This window comes from Lissotriton vulgaris, chromosome 4_1, assembly GCF_964263255.1.
Source record: "Lissotriton vulgaris chromosome 4_1, aLisVul1.2, whole genome shotgun sequence".
NCBI classification, from domain to species: domain Eukaryota; kingdom Metazoa; phylum Chordata; class Amphibia; order Caudata; family Salamandridae; genus Lissotriton; species Lissotriton vulgaris.
The window spans coordinates 595,660,228-595,679,159 of NC_141691.1; the positions used below are offsets into that span (position 1 = coordinate 595,660,228).

The following is an 18,932-nucleotide window of genomic DNA, read 5'->3' on the forward strand; positions in this document are numbered from 1 at the left end:
TATGGTGTTCTCAGCTGATTTGACTCCTGAAGTTCTTGCTACCAAAAGAAGATCACAGGATGCAGTAAAATCATCAGGAACCAATTTAAGAAGTGTCTGAAAGATTTAGATTTTGGACGAAATGACAAATTTTGAGGTCCCCCAAAGCGCTGCAAACAATGGGAGTAAACAAGAATGCCTGATGTTGTCTTAACATTTTTTAAATAATTGTTTAATATCAGCAAAGCAAAACTATTTCAAACTAAAGTTCTTGAGTTCGGAACGGATGCCAACATCATCGATGATGGCTTCAAAGATTACAGTGAAGAAGTGGAAGACAATCCCATTAACTGACTGGCTTATGCTGTTCAAATGTACTGTCTTTTTCAAATCATGTTTCATTAGTTATATCACAGCAAAAAGAAAATTCTGCAACATGTGATGAGTGCCCACGCAATCTATGACATGTGCAAAAGCAGAAAGATAATCACTTCAATATATAGGATTGGTGTATCAACAAGTTATAATGACATAGTATTGAGCAGCTGTAAAATCTTGTGAATCCAATAGCACACCACTTCTAAAGTTACATTACCAGGAAAGGATTTACATTTGCTGCAAGGAATGTGGAGTTCCTATAGCTCAACGACCTGTAAATATTGCTTGGGTCAGGGGAAACAGGTTTTCATGTGTATTTTGTCCTTGGGACAAGTAGGCCCAACCCCCTGCAGCACAAACCCTTTGTTTGCAGTACCACAGTATGGATTTGGAAAGGGCATGGTCTGATGGATCAGGGAAGGGCACGGTCTGAAGTTAAGGTAGTTTTTTTGCCCATTTGTTAATGCTGTTCAAACTTGCATATATGGTTCATTAATTAAAAGCCTTCATTATTAGGGTGAGCGCTCTAAGTAAATGTTGTAAGCTCTGACTATACTGCTGACAGTGTTTCAAGTATAAAAATGTGTACACACGTTTTCAAACTTTAGCAATATGAGGCTATGTATAATGCTCCCAGAATGCTCTCAGATTTGATGCAAATATTTGCAAAAACTTGAAAGCAAGATTGACAATTCTTTGCTTTAAAAATAAAATGTTCTTAAATAAATGAATGCAAAAACCACAGTTGATGGACAGAATGCAGAACAATGTCATACATTCACCCCAGTACAGAGATCTGGGCCTAGACACAGGGTCAGACTGATTTGCATATGGCCATGTCTGAACTGGGGTGGTGTGGAGTGCAAAAAACGATGGATTTAGGCCCAGATCTCTGTACTGGGGTGAATGTATGACATTGTTCTACATTCTGTCCATTAATTGTGGTTTTTGCATTTGTCACCCCGAGTGGGATGGGTATGCTCAGCCGTGAGTCCCATGCTCTCCACACCACTTGATTCAAGCAAGCCGGGCTGAAGACGGCTGGAATGCCAGAAACCGGTCCTCTGAAGCTTGTTCCCGGTCCAGGAAAGGCATGGCTTGGCAGTTCGGGCTGGACTGTTCCCATGAGGCACATGATCAGACTGATTTGCATATGGCCATGTCTGAACTGGGGTGGCGTGGAGTGCAAAAAAACTATGGATTTAGGCCCAGATCTCTGTACTGGGGTGAATGTATGACATTGTTCTGCATTCGGTCCATCAACTGTGGTTTTTGCACTTAAATAAATGAAAGCAGGAAAAAAACATTTTGCTAAACTACTGTAAAATTTCAGGTACCATTTTTCTGCAGAATCATTTAGTAACATGTGTTAATGCATGATTTTGCATTGCAGTGTGTGCAAACAATTTTTCCTTTCTCCAATGTGTGTTATAATGGTGAGGGCCCGGCAGCTCCCACACCAATAAGGTTTTACAAAAAACATGCCAAAACATTTCACACATTGACAACACTAAAATGCTGACCACCAATTTCAGACCTACTGGCTTTGCCAATGCATGTTTATTTTTGTTTCCCATAATCTTATTGGAACTGGTTACACTTATTTTCCATTTTGAATATTTTTGGGACATACTAGCATGCATTAACACACATTACTAAATGATGCTACAAAAATATACCTGAAATTTTACATTAGTATAGCGAAATGTTTTTTTTCCTGCTTTCATTTTTTCATGAATCTTGCTTTCAAGCTTTTGCAAATATTTGCATCAAATCCGAGAGCATTCTGGGAGCATTACACATCTCCTCATATTGCTAAACCTTGAAAACATGTGTACACATTTTTATACAGGAAAGACTGTCAGCAGTGCAGTCAGAGCTTACAGCATTTACTTAGAGCGCTCACCCTAATAATAAAGGCTTTCAATTAATGAACCATGAATACAAGTTTGACCAGCATCAAAAAATGGACAAAAAAATTACCTTAACTTCAGACCAATCCCTTCCCTGATCGATCAAACCGTGCCCTTCCCTGATCCATACTGTAGTACTGCGAACTGGTAGCCAGAGGGTTTGTGCTGCAGGGGGTTGGGCCTACTTGTCCCAAAGACAAAATACACATGAAAACTTGTTGCACTGGACCCCAAACAATATGTCCAGGGCATCGGTGTTAGATTTGGGGGTCTCTAGTTGGCACAAGTAGGTACTTGTGACAAATAGCGACACTTACCTCTAGTCAGGGAAAGGGGGTACACTCCTGAATGCAGGTAAAACTTTGGTCAGTACACTAGTGATGTCATCCTTGTACTACTGCAACGGGCTGTTTGTTAATGCACAAAGCAGGGTTATTCAAAAACTGCAAACCGTTCAAAATGCGGCTGCCAGAATGATGTCAGGGACCCCCACGTGATCAAAAGGTACCACTGGTTGTCAGTAAAGAACCGTATAAAATTTAAGGCATTATGCATTGCCTATAAAGCCTCTCGTAAAATAGGCCCCCAGTTCCTAATAAATCAGTTATCGACCTATCTTCCTAACCGACTACTTCAGTCCTCCACTGCATGTCAGTTAACGGTACCACGCACAAAAACCGTCTCCTGGGGTGACAGACGTTTTGTCGTTACGGCGGCAAGACTCTGAAACACCCTCGTGCGGGAGATCAGAGCTTGTCAGTCATTGTTACTCTTCAGACGGATGATAAAGACTTGGCTGTTTAACAAATAATTCTGTCCACCGATTCTGCTCACCGTCCGCAGCGTCGAGACGCCCCAGGGCATTTGTGCACTTTACAAATCTCAAAAATAAATAAATAAAATAACCCCTGCTCCTTGGTAGCTTGGCACAAGCAGACAGGCTTTTCTCAGAGGCAGTGTGTAAAGCATTTGTGTACACATACTGTAATCAAGTGACAACACTACAGATGGACACCACACAAGTTGCATATTAAAAATAAGTATCTTTTATATAGATTTAACACAAGACCATAAACGACAAAAATCCACAATACTGTACTTAAGATGGTAGAATTAGCTTAGTTCTCTTAAGATGGTAAATGCTACACTCTGAGTTCAATGTACCTTAAGATGCGTAACACAAGACAACAAAAGTGTTGCAAGGACGGTGATGCATTGAAAATCTGGTGCAAAGAAACAAAGATGGCCCTTTCTTCTTGATGCGAAAAGCTTCCTGGTGATGCGGCGGCGTCTGCTGCGAAGTGGATCCTCTTCTCCGGCGATGTGAGATGCTTCACACGATGCGAGCCACGACAGGCCCTGCGACACACTTCCCAGTGATGCAGCGGCGTCTGCTGCGATGTCGATCCTCTCCCCTGGCGATGCGAGTGGCTTCCACAACGATGCGAGCCGCGACAGGCCCTGCGACTCTCTTCCCGGTAATGCGGATGCAGCTGCTGCGACGTCGATCCTCTTCTCCGGCGATGAACCGCGACAGGCCCTGCGACACACTTCCCAGTGATGCAGCAGCGTCTGCTTCGATGTCGATCCTCTCCCCTGGCGATGCGAGTGGCTTCCACAACAATTCAAGCCGCGACAGGCCCTGCGACACTCTTCCCGGTGATGCGGCGGCGTTTGGTGTGACATCGATCCTCGTCTCCGGCGATGAGCCGCGACAGGCCCTGCGACACGCTTCCCAGTGATGCGGCGGCGTCCGATCCTCTCCCCTGACGATGCGAGGCGCTTCGGTGGACCTGCATTGGCTCAACGGTTCTTCTGCAATACGCTTCCCGGTGATGCGGCGGCGTCTGATGAGACATTCATCCTCTTCTAAAGCGATGCGAGGCGCTTTGTGTAGTAAAGCGGCACAGCAGTTAGGCGACATGCTTCTTGTTCTTGAGTCGCGCTTCCAGCTCCTTGCGACACGCAGTTCCTCAGAAAGTACAGCACAACTGCAGGCATTTCCAAAGAACTCCTGGGGAGCTGGTGGGTGAATTCTGTTGTCCCTGAGAAACTGCAGGAAGCAAGCATTTTTCTCAAGCCCTTGGAGATCATTCACAAGTTGAAATAAAGTACACAAAGTTCCTCTCTCCTTTCTTTGGCAGTCAGTCAAGCACTGCAGACCAATCCCCCAAGCAGCACTTCAGCTTAGGGATAGTCTCTCCTCAGTCTCTCTGGTTCTACTCCTCAGCAAAGGTTTCTTGTTGTTGTCCAAAGTGATCTAAAGTTCTGGGATTTGGGTCCCCTCTTTTATACACAGTTTCTCTTTGTTCCCTGATGGCAGAGAGGCCTTTGCCTAGTCCAAACCAGTTCTGGTCAGTTCTGGAGAACTCTGATTACATGACTCCTTCTTTCCTTTCACAGTGCAGGGCAGAGACATCAGACTCACCACAGGATGTGAAGCCAGTATTGTGGAGGGAAGGCACAGCCCTATTCAGGTCCCAGGTGCACCTCCTCCCTCCCATCTAGATGCAGATCTCTCTATTCACCACTGGGCTGACTCACCCTGTCTCCTGGAATCCCCCTGCCCCTCAAACTCCAGACAAGGAATACTCAGCCTAGCAGAGGCAGGCTTGGATAGTTAGACAAGAAAATACGTACTTTCTAAAAGTGGTATTCTCAAACACAGAATGTTAAAACCAACTTCACTAAACGATGGATCTTATCATTCTGAGTTCAGGCATACTAAATCCAAATTTCTACCTAGTTCCCTGAGTCAGTTAGGATTAGAAGATGTAATAATCTAACTGCCCATTCTGGCCTATGGAGCATAGGTAGCCTTGCAATAGTGAAAAACGAAAATGGCTGTAATTTACTATTAGGACATGCCACACACATCAGGGCTTGTCCTACCTTATACTTACAGGGCACCCTGTACTTGGCTCTACCATAGGGGTGTCTGATATGAAGAAAAGGGCAGGTTATGGGAGTGGAAAGTGGGGGCACTTTCTCGGTCAGCATGGCAGTACCAGGCTGCACACAGGCTCTGCAATGGCAGACCTGAGACACACTTTTACAGGTTGCTTCTGTGGGTGGCACAGGCTCTGCAATGGCAGACCTGAGACACACTTTTACAGGTTGCTTCTGTGGGTGGCACAACCAGTGCTGCAAGCCCACTAGCAGCATTTGGTTTACAAGCCCTGGGCACACTCAGTGCACCGTACTAGGATCTGACCAGTAAACCAAATCAGCCAATCATGGAATCACTAATCCATACATCAATTAACAAAAGGGAGCACTTGCACTGTGGCACTGGACAGCAGTGGCACAGTGCCCAAAGCATCTAACACCAGCAAAAACACATGAGGCAACAGCAAAAAGGGAAGGGAGACCCACGCCAAGGTGCCAGGTCTAATAGTCGGGCTATAGGAAATCCACATCCCTGGCCATTTCTAACATTCCCCTAAACTGCATCAATGCCCCATGGACTTAGCAGTCTCAATGTCCTTTTTGAGTTGATGCAGTGTGTCACAGACAGTGCTCACGAATAGCTCTTCTCCGCTGAAAGGGTTATTTATGATATTGGCTTTTACTTCTGGCTTGAACAATGAGATTCTTAGCCATGAATGACAGTGTAGTGTAATACCTGTCTTCATTTGCCGGCTTGCTGTGTCCGCAGCATCAAATTCTGATTTCAGGCATGCATTTGCCATATTCTTGCCCTCTTTACCAAGGTTTGCGGCTCTCTTCTGATATTGCTCGGGCAGGTGCTTCATGAGCTCTGCCATCTCCTCCCAGTGCTGATAAGCATGGCTGTTTGAATTTGCAATATGCAATTGACTGGTTGCGCTTCTTTCAAATTTTCTGCATGAGGTCCATCTTTTATTCTCCTTGTCAGGAGTTGGTCAAGATGTAGAGGGGATATCCATCCTCTTCTTTGCTGTAGAAGATATGATAGGTTGATGTAGGCCAGGTCTTTTGTGGAGTGATTATATTTTTTCTCAGCTCTTGGAGTCACTGTTCTACATATGTTAGGCTCCTTAAATGCCTCCATTCCTTGGTCCAGGACACGAGGCAACATTGATAGGAACTGATTCCTTGCCTGTGATGGTATCAGAGTTTCCAGCAGGAAACTTGCCTGCTACTTTTCATACCCAAGCTGCACTCCAAACTCGTCTGCAGCCTTTTTATGACATGATTGTATATTCCAGTGGCATCTGGAGGCAAAGACTTCTACGGGTAACAGTCTACTCCTTCCTCAGGGGAGTCTGTCTCAACCTCATGCTACTGAATTTCTGCGTACTCAGAAGATTTTTGACCCCTGAAACATTCCCAGTAATTCCTGTTCTTCTTCCACCTCGTTGAAGATTTGTTCTTCCTCTTCCTAAAGTTCAGGTGTAATAAGAGGTTCTATTTTTTCAATGTCCTTCTTGGCCTAGTTAGCATCAAAGTGTTTTGAAGGATTCTAAATTCTTTTAAGGATGTGTTAAAATCCATTTTCTTCAGCATGAAGGTGGCCATTTCGGCCTAGAGGCACCGCTTTTTCCTCTCGACCTCCACCAAGCATTCTTCCAGGTCGAGGGTCAATGTTGCTTTTTGTTGATGATGAATCGGTCGTTGAGCTTCTCGTCTCATCCTGAGATTTTTCTTGCTTTGATATCGAAGCATTTTAACCTCCTTCATCTTTCGACAAGTGAATCTTCCTGAGAGACCTTCCTCCTGCAGTGTCCCTTTTAGGGGATCTGAGGGGTTCCTTGTCTCTGGGCCTACCCTCAGTTGGCAATTTTTTAAACAACAAGGCTCACTTCGATGCCTTTCTGTCTGATTTACGAGACTCAGCGAAGGCCTGTTTTTTAGATGTTACCTAAGGTCTATTGTCCTTCTTGGTCGCCTCTCACTTGACTTCGACCATTCTCGGGTCAGACGTTTTCTTTTCTGTGCCTTCAGTGATGTTTTCCTCCTCACCGCTCTACAGCCTCAGGACTCTCAGGGATGGTGTTGGTTTTGGACCCTTCATGGCGTAGTGTGTCTGCTTCTCCTTCACCCTCAGCATTTTCAACTTGAACCTGGCACATGTCTTGCAGTCATCACTTCAATGATCGATCAGCAGGCAGAGGTTGCAGTCCTGGTGTTGGTCTTTCTGCGTGACCTTGTGGTGGCAATTCAGGCAGAACTGGAACAGAGCCTTCTCCTTCATGCCTCTCAGGGAACTCCTTGTCAAGGCATTCTCAAACCCATCTAGGGAAACTTACCCTTCACCCCAAGGATCTCCTCCGGTACCTCATCTTCTCCAAATTTCGTCAACTTCTTCGGCAAACTTCTTTTGAACTTTTTTCTTCCTCATGTTGGAGAGCCTTTAGCAAAGCATCCAGACCCAATGGTACAAAAAAAGAACCTGAAAATGGCGACCAAGAGTAGGACCTTCCAAGGGAAGGTGTATGACGTCACAGGAAGCACTAAATGGGAAATCTGTCAACTCCCAACATCGAAAAACAAAAATAGAAGAACTACAAAAAAGTGGAGCATTTCAGACACAACCACTATATGGTAAAATAATGCACAGCATGTGAATCCAGAAAAGATTCACGCTGCAAAACTGACAATTTCTTCTTTTGGTTTCATAATCACAAATTAAAGGAGGTGTTTGTGTTAAACAATCAAATGCAATGCCTTATATTCCCTGCACAATCTGTTAATAATTACATACAATGAATGTGATGACAGTGTATAGTATACTTTACATTTAATCTGTCATATTGTATTTGCAGCATTTATTTGAATTGTAATGAACCGATAGATAAAAAGACAATTTGTTTTCAGTCTGCCATTATAAACTGTATGTATATATTTTACAAACGCTAAGTTTATAACCAAAAGCTTGTCACATTTGCCAACTTCAAAAACAATATCTTACCTGTCTGGAACATATCAAAGAAGACATAAGGCACATGTGAGGTGTTAAAAACAGCTTCAATCGCATGATAAAAATAGCAAGCATAGCATATGCTATCAGTTGCAACGCGTGAAACACCAGCTGCAGAAGATACAAAAAAAAAAAGATCATCAATGCCATTAACAAACATTTGTCATAATTTATATAGATAGAGCAAATGGGAACAAACGCTTAAGAAACATAAAATCTGTGCGTCAGGAGTGTGATATATTTGATTGAATTTCCAAAATGCAATTAGAATACCTAAATGCTAATGCCTCTAATTAACTTTTTTTGTGGAATGTTTTACAAACTTTCATGAAGCCTCGCTTGCAGAAGGCTTTAGTTGTCTGCTGTCAAAATACTTGTGTACAATACCAATATTTATAGTGGAAATTAGATTAGTCAATTGTTTATCATTAGATTGCTTTCTGGTTAATCGAATTTGCTTGCTTTTCATTTAATGGCTTGCCTTACTTTTCTTGTGTTAATTTCACCACTTGGACAAAGGTCCTTTATCATACTTTAGACTGGAAGACTTATTTTTCTGCCCCCTGCCCCATCCTCAGTTTCAACGAAGACCCACACGGTACAGTTAAAAAAATATATAATAATTAACGTTTCGAGTACATAAACCTGTATTCTTTTTGCTTTAAGGTCAAAGTCATTTTCTTTGCATCTTCATGTCACAACGTGCACTGATATTTTTTTAGAACTAAATATGAATATCACTTTCTTATTAATCTAGAGTGCCCCTTAGTCCCTACACGCTTGCACAATTCCTGCATCTTGCAGCAAAGCACACCCTTGCTTTCGATGTAGGCAATCGGAAGCGGGATTTTAATAAATTAAAGTCAGCAGTGTGATTATGTAGCTCTTGCTTCAAGGACATCTCATATTTTGCCTGAGATGATCCTGCCACCTACTCATGAGATAAGTTTTACTGAAAATAATACGTTTCTGTCACATATATATGCCCTGTAGGTTAGTGTAAAGAAGTAAATGTATATAAACTATTCAAATCGCCATGCTTTTAACAGTCCATGCTCCAACTGGTAATTTTTGGGCAAGAACTCTGGTCAGTTGAAATTACTATTGTCTCTTGTGATCTGCTGTGATACTCACTGCGTTTGAATTGAACACACATTCAACTTTTTGACTTCCTAACATGTTGAGCTTTCTATTACCCTGATGGTGCACTGGCCACCAAATCCACTCTGCAAGCAGTAGACAGAATAGAGTTGCTTTGGACTCCAGGAGATGACCCGTAAGAGGTAAGGGAGATGTTTCACCTAGGGAGCTGTGGTTCAGCACACCTCGTCACTCGGCCTGTGGAATTTGCTAGATGTGTGAGCACGATTAAGCTAAAAGAATAGGTAAAGACTAATTGTGTTTACAGGATATTTGCTTGCTTACTTGCTTTGCATGGCCTGTATTTTGTACATCTAAATATGTTGTTTAGAAACAAAAAGTGTGCACATATTTGTCAAATGGATAAGCAACAGCAGGAAAATCAAGTACGTAGGACTGGCATAGGTCCTGTGAAGAGAAAACGTGTTTGAGTGTGAATCCATGGTTTTGAGTGTTAGCTCTAGAAACAGTGTGATTACAGGGAAGAAATACATGAGTGCCACATCCTGAAACACAGACCCTAGAATAATGGACGTGTGTGAGAAAGAGGGCCTCTAATCTAGGCAACCAACCCCTTCACAAGCCTCTAGGGTGTGGACTGATGGTTCATTGAATGCAAAGGGATTTTGGGGTGTGAATGTGCAATACCTTAATTTACCCCACAATGAAATCAGTTAGAAGAACTATAAATGAGAGAGCCCAATCCCATTATTTTCCGTCTCTTTCCTACCCCCCTTCATGGGATGAGCTGTGGGCACAAAGCAGCCAGACACTATTCTTGTTCTCTAGGTGCAAGTGAGGAATAAAGCATAGGTATGAAGGTACCCAAAAATCTAAACGTAGCTTTAGTGCTCTGTGCACCTTACACCTGCTAACCAGTAGCAAAGTGCCTATGCTCTCTCTTTTTAAACGTTGGAACTAGCAATAACCCTAATTGGCATATATTTAACTTACTTACAAGTGCCTAGTATATGGGACAAAGCCTACCATGGTCAAACAAACTGTGCAACTTATTTTTGACAGCTAGACTGCCACCAGGGTCAACATTACGTTTACACCAGTTGGTGATACCTGGGAGCAAAGAGAACAGACCAGCAAACTGCTCTAGCACCTGCTTACACTCTCTGTGCTTCTGGTCTGTCAATTTGGGAGAGAGTACAATTCACTTCACTGACCCATCTTGCACATTGTGGGAGAGAAGGTCTGGCAGTTGCTCAGTCTCCTCCTCTTCTCCTTCATCAGTGACCATCAGCATGGTCACGTCTGCCCTGTCTTGGTAGAGCTTCAACCTATTGACGTACAGGACCTTGTGGGGATTCCTAGGGGTGTTAAGGTTTACCAGGTAAGTAACCTTGCCCTTCTTATCCAAGATTGGATAGGGCCCAGTCCACTTGGCCTGGAGGGTCATGGGATCTAGGGGCTCCAACACCCACACCAATTGCTCAGGCATAGTAGCCTTTTGGTCATACCAGAGCTTCATCAGATCTTTACTGGCCTCTAGTTCCTGCTTGCTTTGTACATGTAGTCGTCCATGTGAAATCTAAGGCCTAGTACATCGTCCAGCACGTTGTCCTTTGCTTCCTTGAGAGGCTTTTCCCAATACTCTCTCACCAGACACACTGACCCTCTTAAAGGGTGCCAAAAAAACAATTCAAAGGGGCTGAAGCAAACCCTATTTTGTGGCACCACTGTGTATGCAAACAGTAGGCATGAGAGAATGTCCCATATCCTCCTGAGTTTGTCAGACAAACCCATGATCATGCCCTTCAAGGTCTTATCGAACCTTTCAACCAGACCATTAGTCTGGGGATGATATGGGGTGGAGAACTTTTAGATAACACCACATTCAACTCACATCACCTTCAGATAGGCAGGCCACCCCCTTCGGAAAAACCTACTCGGGTGAACACATCAAGTAGGGCCCAAGCCACTGAAGGAGCAGTGACTGTTCTGAGGGGTATTGCTTCAGGTTATTTTGTGGCATGGTCCAATACAACCAAGATATAGCTGATCCCTGAGACATTTGATGGGTCTACGGAACCAACAATGGCCACCCCTCCCTTTCAAAGGGAGTCTCAACCACTGCCAGTGGTATCAAGGTTGCACAGGAGCTGAAACACATTTACTTTGGCTGTTATATTGGGCCAATAGAAATGGTTAACTAACCTATTCCATGTCTTACTCTGACCCAAACAGAGGAATTCTATAAATGCATGGGGGACCACCACATCCTGGTGGCTCCCTCCTTGAGGTAAAAAGGACCCCCTCATCGCACTAGACTTTGTGGAATCCATTGACATCATCCTTCTCTTGCCTGGAAGCAGTCTGCTTCAAGCACTCAAGAGTGGGACACTCTCTCTGTCCCTGACACAAGTCAAATTTGGAGGGTCCACCGCCTCCTTGCAATTTTCCAAGTCGGACAGATCTTGCAGGGGTGGAATCCCTACCTCAGAGGTCAAATCTTCCCCGACAGGGTCAGATTCCTCTTGCACCTCTGCAGTTCTTTGGGCTGGCTCACCAGACCCTGTGTCTTTCCTTTTGTCAATGGAGGCTTGGCCCACTGTTTCAAGTGTCCAGCATTTCCTTTCTGTGAAGCCTGTGACCTAGTCACAGTACCTACACACTCGGCACCCTTGCATGGACCATCCTCTCCTGGCTTGGCCTGTCAGAAGCTTCAAGATAATTTCCAAGTACACACTCTACTGGGAGGGCAGGATACACACATCCCTTCTTGGGGCATGTCACACCTCCCAATTCCAAACTCACCAGTGCCATGGGGTATAGTTTGGTTCTGCTGTCTGTGATCATGGTCACACTGGCTCCTGTATCTCTCAGAGCCGCACCCTCAGTTCCAATTATTTTAGGCTTCTGCCTGTACCTCTTCATGCTGGGAGGCAAGGCGACCAGGGCTGCAATTTCCACCCCACCCAGGAAAACTAAGGTTGCCTCTGTGAACCCCTTCCATCTCTGAGACAATTTCCACCAACACACCATTACTGACAATCCCCTGGGACTGCCCACCAATGGGAAGCTTCTTTGAGCAGGCCGCCTCTTTAGCTCCCTGACTGATTCCAGTCAAAACACCTACCCACGTTTGACCGGTCAAAGAACTTTCCTGCTTTGACAGGGGGAAAATACTTTCCCTGATACCCCAGCCCCCTGAATGGAGTGGTTTGCCCCCCCCCCCCCCCCCCCCCTCCCCTTGCCCAGGTTTTTGTGGGTCTTGTGAGAACACTAGGGGCAGACTATCTATCAAAAATAAAATCTACAGGCAGTCTGATATGTCAAAGAGAACATTAAAGCTGAAGTAAGCAAGATGCTGGAATAGCGAGTCATTACCCTCCGAGAGCCCCTGGAACACCCCAAATGTCTTAGTCCCCAAACCTCTGACCACGGGCGGTAAAACAGAGTTGAGGTTTTGTGTGGACTATAGGGGCCTCAGTGCAGTAATCAAGACAGATGCACATCCAATTCCTAGGGTTGACCAATTGTTTGACATGTTAGGGGCAGCTAAATTTCTCAGTACTTTTGATTTGACATCAGGGCACTGGCAGGTTGGTCTGACCCCAGGAGCAAAAGAGAAAACTGTATTCTGAACTCCTATTGGGCATGATCAGTTCACTGTTATGCACTTTGGACTAAACAATGCCCCCGCCACCTTCCAAAGGTTGAACAACATTCTTGCTGAGTTGGAGGCTTTTAGTGCAGCCTATCTGGATGATATTGCGGTCTATTGCTCCACTTGACAGGATCAACTGATCCACCTTGGTAAGGTCCTTGAGATTCTGCTAAATGCAGGCCTCACTATCAAGGAAACAAGGGCCAGATAGGGCAGGGCTCAGTTGTATACCTGGGCCACCTTGTACGTTGTGGACAAGTTCAACAATTACAACCCAAGAGCTAGACAATTATGGACTGGATAGCTCCAACCACCAAGTCTCAATTCTGAGCGATCCTTGGCTTGACTGTGCACTACTGGAGGTTAGTGAAGCTATATGGGTCAACTCTAGCACCCCTCTAAGACCTCTAAGAAAATACTGTAGCAAGTAAACTGGACAGAGAGCTCTCAAAAGGCTTTTGACACTCTGAAGGAAGCGATGTGCTCAGCACCTATTCTAAAAGCTCCAGATTATTCAAAGCCGTTCATAGTGCAGACAGGTGCCTCTGAACGTAAGACAGGAGTGGTCCTAACCCAAAACAATGACGATAGTCATGAACAACCTGTTGCTTTCATTAGCAGGAGATTATTCCTCAGAGAGCAGTGTTGGAGTGACATTAAGAGGGAAGCCATTGCAGTGAATTTGTCCCTGAAGAAGCTGAGGCCATACTTGTTTGGGTGGCACTTCCTTGTTCAAACCGACCACAGCCCTCTTAGATGGCTAATGCAACTGAACGGACACAACCCCAAACTGTTGAGGTGGTACATCTCCCTACAGGGTATTGACTTTACCTTGGCTTAGAACACTGACCTGGGACTTACAAAGCCAATGCAGATGGCCTTTCTAAGTTTTTTCACTTACAAGAGTAAGACTCCCTTTGCAAAAATGTGTGGCATCGTCTTCCATTTGGGAGGTCGTTGTGGAGCGAAGTGCCCTTTTCAACTTCATCACCCCTACTTTCTGCCTAGTATTGAATGTGATTTCAACTGGAAGCGTATTGGGTACATGCTAACCAGGTCTGCAGTAAAGGATCTCTTTCCCAAAACTGTGCTAACGTTTCTCCATTGGTGATACCTTTAGTACCCTCAGTAAGTCCCTAGTAAATGGTACCTCTGGTATTTAGGGCCTGTGTACTAACAAGGGCCCTAAGGGCTGCTGCACGAATTGTGCCACCCTAAGGGACCCCTCACCAAACCCATACAAGACTGCCATTGCAGGTTGCGTGTTCTGGTGCAGACCCAAAAGTGAAAACACGACATGAGACACATCCCTGTGTGCCTTGTTCACTAACCCTGCATATAATATTTGTAGGTTATCCCTACAGCAGGCCTTACAGTTCTAAGGTGGGGTGTCTGATATTACATGCGAAGACGTAGCTCCTTGAGCAGATATGCCCCTGTGCGGGACAGTTTAATTGCGACCAGTACAAGTGATCAGGGAAGCCATTTTAAATCATATGCTGGACACTGGTGTAAACAAGTTCCCCAGCTTTATGATGGCTTCACTGAAAAGAAGGATATTTGTTATCAAACATCTTGTATTAATAAACTCGCACTGGTGCTAGTGTCGGAGTTAGTGATACATGCACCCGGAGGGCACCTTAAAGGTTTCTCCTGAAGACCTACCAGCCCCTGATGCGGACTGACTGCCTTTCATCAGCCTGCCACCAGAGACGAGTTTCTGAACCTCAAGGGTGAAGGCCTTTGCTCTAGGAGGTCAAAACCTGGCCTCCTTGGGCAGGGGGTGTTTTCACCTACTCCCACAGGATGACCTGAAGAATAACATCCCAAGGCAGTGGAGCTTCAAAGCCCCTACCAGCTTTGGTGAGCAAATCTGGTTTCTGTCACAGGAGAAGAAGCCGACCCCCTTTGGCCAGAGCCATGTGGCACCTGAATAGGCAGGAAAAGTAGCTATGAAGACAGGCATGACCAATGCCACCCTAAGGTGGGTTACCTGAGATGAATATGACTATTCAAAGTTAGCCATATTGGTGATGGCAAAATAGGGAATTCTGGGACAGGGTTATGACCACCTCCCCCGGGAAGGGGGAGTAGTGACCCCAAGGGTAGGCAACCATTGGCTACTACCCTACACTGCCCCAAGGATCCTAAATTCAGGATTTAGGGCAACACTGGCATGACCAAAAGAAGAAGAAGGACCAAAAAGCCGCGAAAAGCAAGAACTGTGGAAGAAGCAACTGACTTAATGCCAACCCTGCTGGACTGTCTGCTGTTCCCAATGATTGAGCCAAAGTCATCTCGTACTGCAAGCTGTTGTGCCTTCAGAAGCCTGGGAGGACTGCCATTACTTCTGCCACAGGGCTGGACAAATCATAAAAAATGCTCTAGACCGGCAAGTCTAGTAAACTACAAAATCTCCTCGACCTAACCTAAATGAACTTGACCTCAAACTCTGAAAACTGAGCAAATGTGACAAGTTAACAAGATTTAAAAGCATTTTTATTGCTCATTTACTTTGTGAGCAATAAAGATGCCTTTAAATCTTGCTATCTTGTCACATTTCCTCTGCTTTCAGAGGCAAAGGTCAAGTGTCAAGTTTGTATTCCTACTTTTTTTTTTTTTTTGTATGTTCTTATATAGCGCTCGACTACCATGGGCATCTCGGCGCTTGCCTTGGGAACCCGTCCTGGCTTTTCCCTGTGAGATAGCCCCTAACGGGCATCCCCAAGGTGAAAGCCAGGCATCCCGCCGCGGGGGGGCGTTGTGGAGATTAAGCAAGCTTAATGCCCAGAGTTGCAGAGTGTGAACCCATGATTAGGTCAGGCACCGAAGCGAGAATTATCGAGTCCGTGGACATTTGAGCTCAAGACCCTGCCGCGTCGGGAATTGAACCCTGGTCCCGGGTCTGACCTCTGCTTCAGGGTCTGCCTGCTCTAACCAGTGAGCCACACTTCTCCAGAAAGGGACCTAAAAATAGCTCGTCCTTAATCAATCTCACTCGCAAATCCGAGCGGTCGAGTGAATTTTTTGAGCCCTGTGCCAAGACTCAGGAACTCCTGTGTATCAGTGGAACTGCTTACCTGCAACCTGCAGGCACCCAAAGAGACCATAGAAGACTCAGAACTGCCCATACCCGACACAGGAAAGCACCACTGCACCCGTGCAGCCTAGGCCTAGCTGAAGTGGGTAAATGGTGCCAGCGTGGCCCCCGGCCCTTCAGAAATAAAGCAGGCCTTGGACTTGCCCACTGTGGACTTCCTGACCCCTCATGCAGTCTCTGTTTGCAGGCACCCTCTGCTGCGAGCGTTCCCAATGCCTGAAGACACTTTTGCATCTGTTGCCCCTGGCTCGTACAGAAAAAGACCGAAGGTGTCCCCACATACCTAAGCATTGGGAGACCTGAGTCCCCCTTGTGGCTCAGAAAGACTGGCTTTGCAGTCTAAGCCTGCAGCCTCTTTTTGACCTGACTGATCCACAAAGGATAACATTGGGCACCAGATGCTGAAATGCACCTATGCACCCGGCTGACCCAGTGACGCCCAAGGTGACCTGTGGGTGCTGCCTTAGACCTTGCCCCATACTCACCTTAAGTCCAGGAGATTGGTCTTGTAAATTGCTGTACTGTAACTGAATGCCGTAATTGTTTTTCCTCCCATAGGATAACATTGCAGCTCCTGAACAAATGCACTAAGAGTCAACTTTTTAAGTGCAAAAGTATTCCTCTTGAAAACCGCACTTACCTGATTGTATTGATTCGGCTGCCCTAACATATATGAAGATATGTTATTTTTATAAATTGGTGTGGATGTCCCTATTGAGTCATTTGTAACATTTATTGACTATTGTGTGTATTCCAGATGTCTAAGAATCCTCTCTGATAAAACTACTTCCTAGAAGAGCACATTGGGATTGCTAGAGCAAGCCCTTGTCCACTGGCAAAGGAATACCTGAACTCTTTGCACTGTATATCTGTTTTTGGTATACCATATAAAGAGACAGCTTCCTACAGTATCCCTTTCCATCCAGCACAGTCTGCCAGGCTATGTGTGTGTGTGTGTGTGTGGGGGGTAATCATCCTTTCTGTGGGGACAGGACACTGTCTATTCTAGTGAAGTGTAAGCCCTTCCCTTCTATCCTGCTCAGTTAAGGCCATTAGAATGCAGATGTATGAAGATGGATACTCAGACAACCCTATCCTTCCTGTGTTGTGGCTGTCTAGAGGGAATGCACAAAGTGTACCCGTCACCCACCCAATATGTGTATTGAAGACAGGCTGTCAGTAACACAGAGCATATGCAAATCAGTCTTGACTCGGCTCTCCATGGGAACATTCCAGACTGAACTGCCTGGCCAGGTCCTACCTGGACCAGAAATAAACATCCTGTGACCGGTTTCAAACCCCTCCTCAGCCAGGCTAGCTTGACTCCAGTGGCATGGTGAGCTTGCAACTCACGCCTGAGCATAGGCGTCCCACTTAGGACGGTGAATGCAAAAAAACAAAATTGATCGACGGAATGCAGAAACAATGTCAAACATTTGCCCCCAGTACAGAGATCTGGGCCTAAATCCATCGTTTGTTTGCACACCATGCCATTCCAGTTTAGACCCACCCACATGCAAATTAGTCTTGACCCTGCTCCTCATGGGAACAGTCCAGCCCGAACTGCCAAGTCAGGTCCTCCCTGGACCGGAAACAAGCATCCTGGGACCAGTTTCATGATATCATCCCTTATCAGCGAGGCTAGCTTGACTCCAGTGGCATGGTGTATATAAAACAAATATATAAAAAAGGTGGTCCTAGACAGCACTCTAAATATCAATAAATGTGAATCTTGATTTTTCACAAAACAATTAATCAGATTGAATCTGTAACCAAAGAGAGGAGATATAAAACTTGCATTATGTATGCAGTAAACCCAACACAACTGTTTTAATGAAAAACATTAACTAATAATCACATTTATATCACAATTTTTATTTACATATTCATAAAGTGATTACTGGGAAGGAAGGAAAGAAGGGAAGGGGTGCTCAAGTGAATTAGAGAGAATAAAGGCTCAAGGCACAAGATTAAAGTAATTATGTACAACAAAAGGACAATTTAAAGTTGCACAAAAAACAGCCTACCCATACAATTCTATATACATTATTATACAAAGGGCAAGGGAATAAATGGTGTAGGCCTCAAAATAAAAGGGGCATAATCGTCAACGTTCCGACCCTGGCGCAATACGGGAAATTCACGACCTCTGCACCGGGTCTTCTTCAGGACAGTAACGGGTGAGGGGGGAGGAGGGGGGGGGGGGGGGGTTTGGAAGGACCACAGAATTAATGTGGAGGTGTATCACGCCAATTCGACTGGGCGGGCCACCTCTGATCGGTGCGTCCGTTCAGATCCAATTAGGAAGGGATGATTTGAATCGTATTTCAAAAAGAATCGTTTCGGGTCTGGTTACAAGACTTCTAGAAGGTCATTGGAGAGGGAACCACTGTAAGTAGGACCTGATTGATGTTCATCAATTGCGTGAAAAAATCACCGGCACAGGTTTTTAATGGCAAGGCGATATGCACATGAATTCACGGTTTGCTACAGTTTGTCGGCGCAACCAGTATCACACGTGACTTGGAACCAGTGGCATGGTGAGCAAGGAAACCACGTCTGGGCATATTCGTTCTAAGTAGGACGGATATGCCGAGACGTGGTTTCCACGTTCTTGCAAAAAGAACAATTGATGGATGGAATGCTGAAACAATGTCAAACAGTCACCCCCAGTACAGAGATCTGGGCCTAAATCCAAGCATCCTGGGACTGGTTTATGAGCCACTGGATTCACACTAGACTGGCTGATGAGGGGTGATACCCCAAAACTGGTCCCAGGATGCTTGTTTCTGGTCCATGGAGGACTTGGCTTGGCAGTTTGGGCTGGACTGTTCCCATGAGGAGAAGGGTCAAGACTGATTTGCATATAGCCATGTCTGAACTGGGGTGGCAAAGTGGGCT

General features: G+C 45.1%; 1 protein-coding gene across 2 annotated transcripts in view; it reads right to left on the reverse strand.

The window, feature by feature from the left end:
- The window catches only part of DPY19L1 (dpy-19 like C-mannosyltransferase 1), a 477,954-nt gene that overhangs the window by 89,043 nt on the left and 369,979 nt on the right, over window positions 1-18,932 (reverse strand). For both annotated transcript variants that reach the window (XM_086964815.1, XM_086964814.1), the window contains one exon: window positions 8,164-8,283. In XM_086964815.1, coding sequence (XP_086820941.1) covers window positions 8,164-8,283 — 120 coding nt within the window. The remainder of the gene's footprint in view (window positions 1-8,163; window positions 8,284-18,932) is intronic.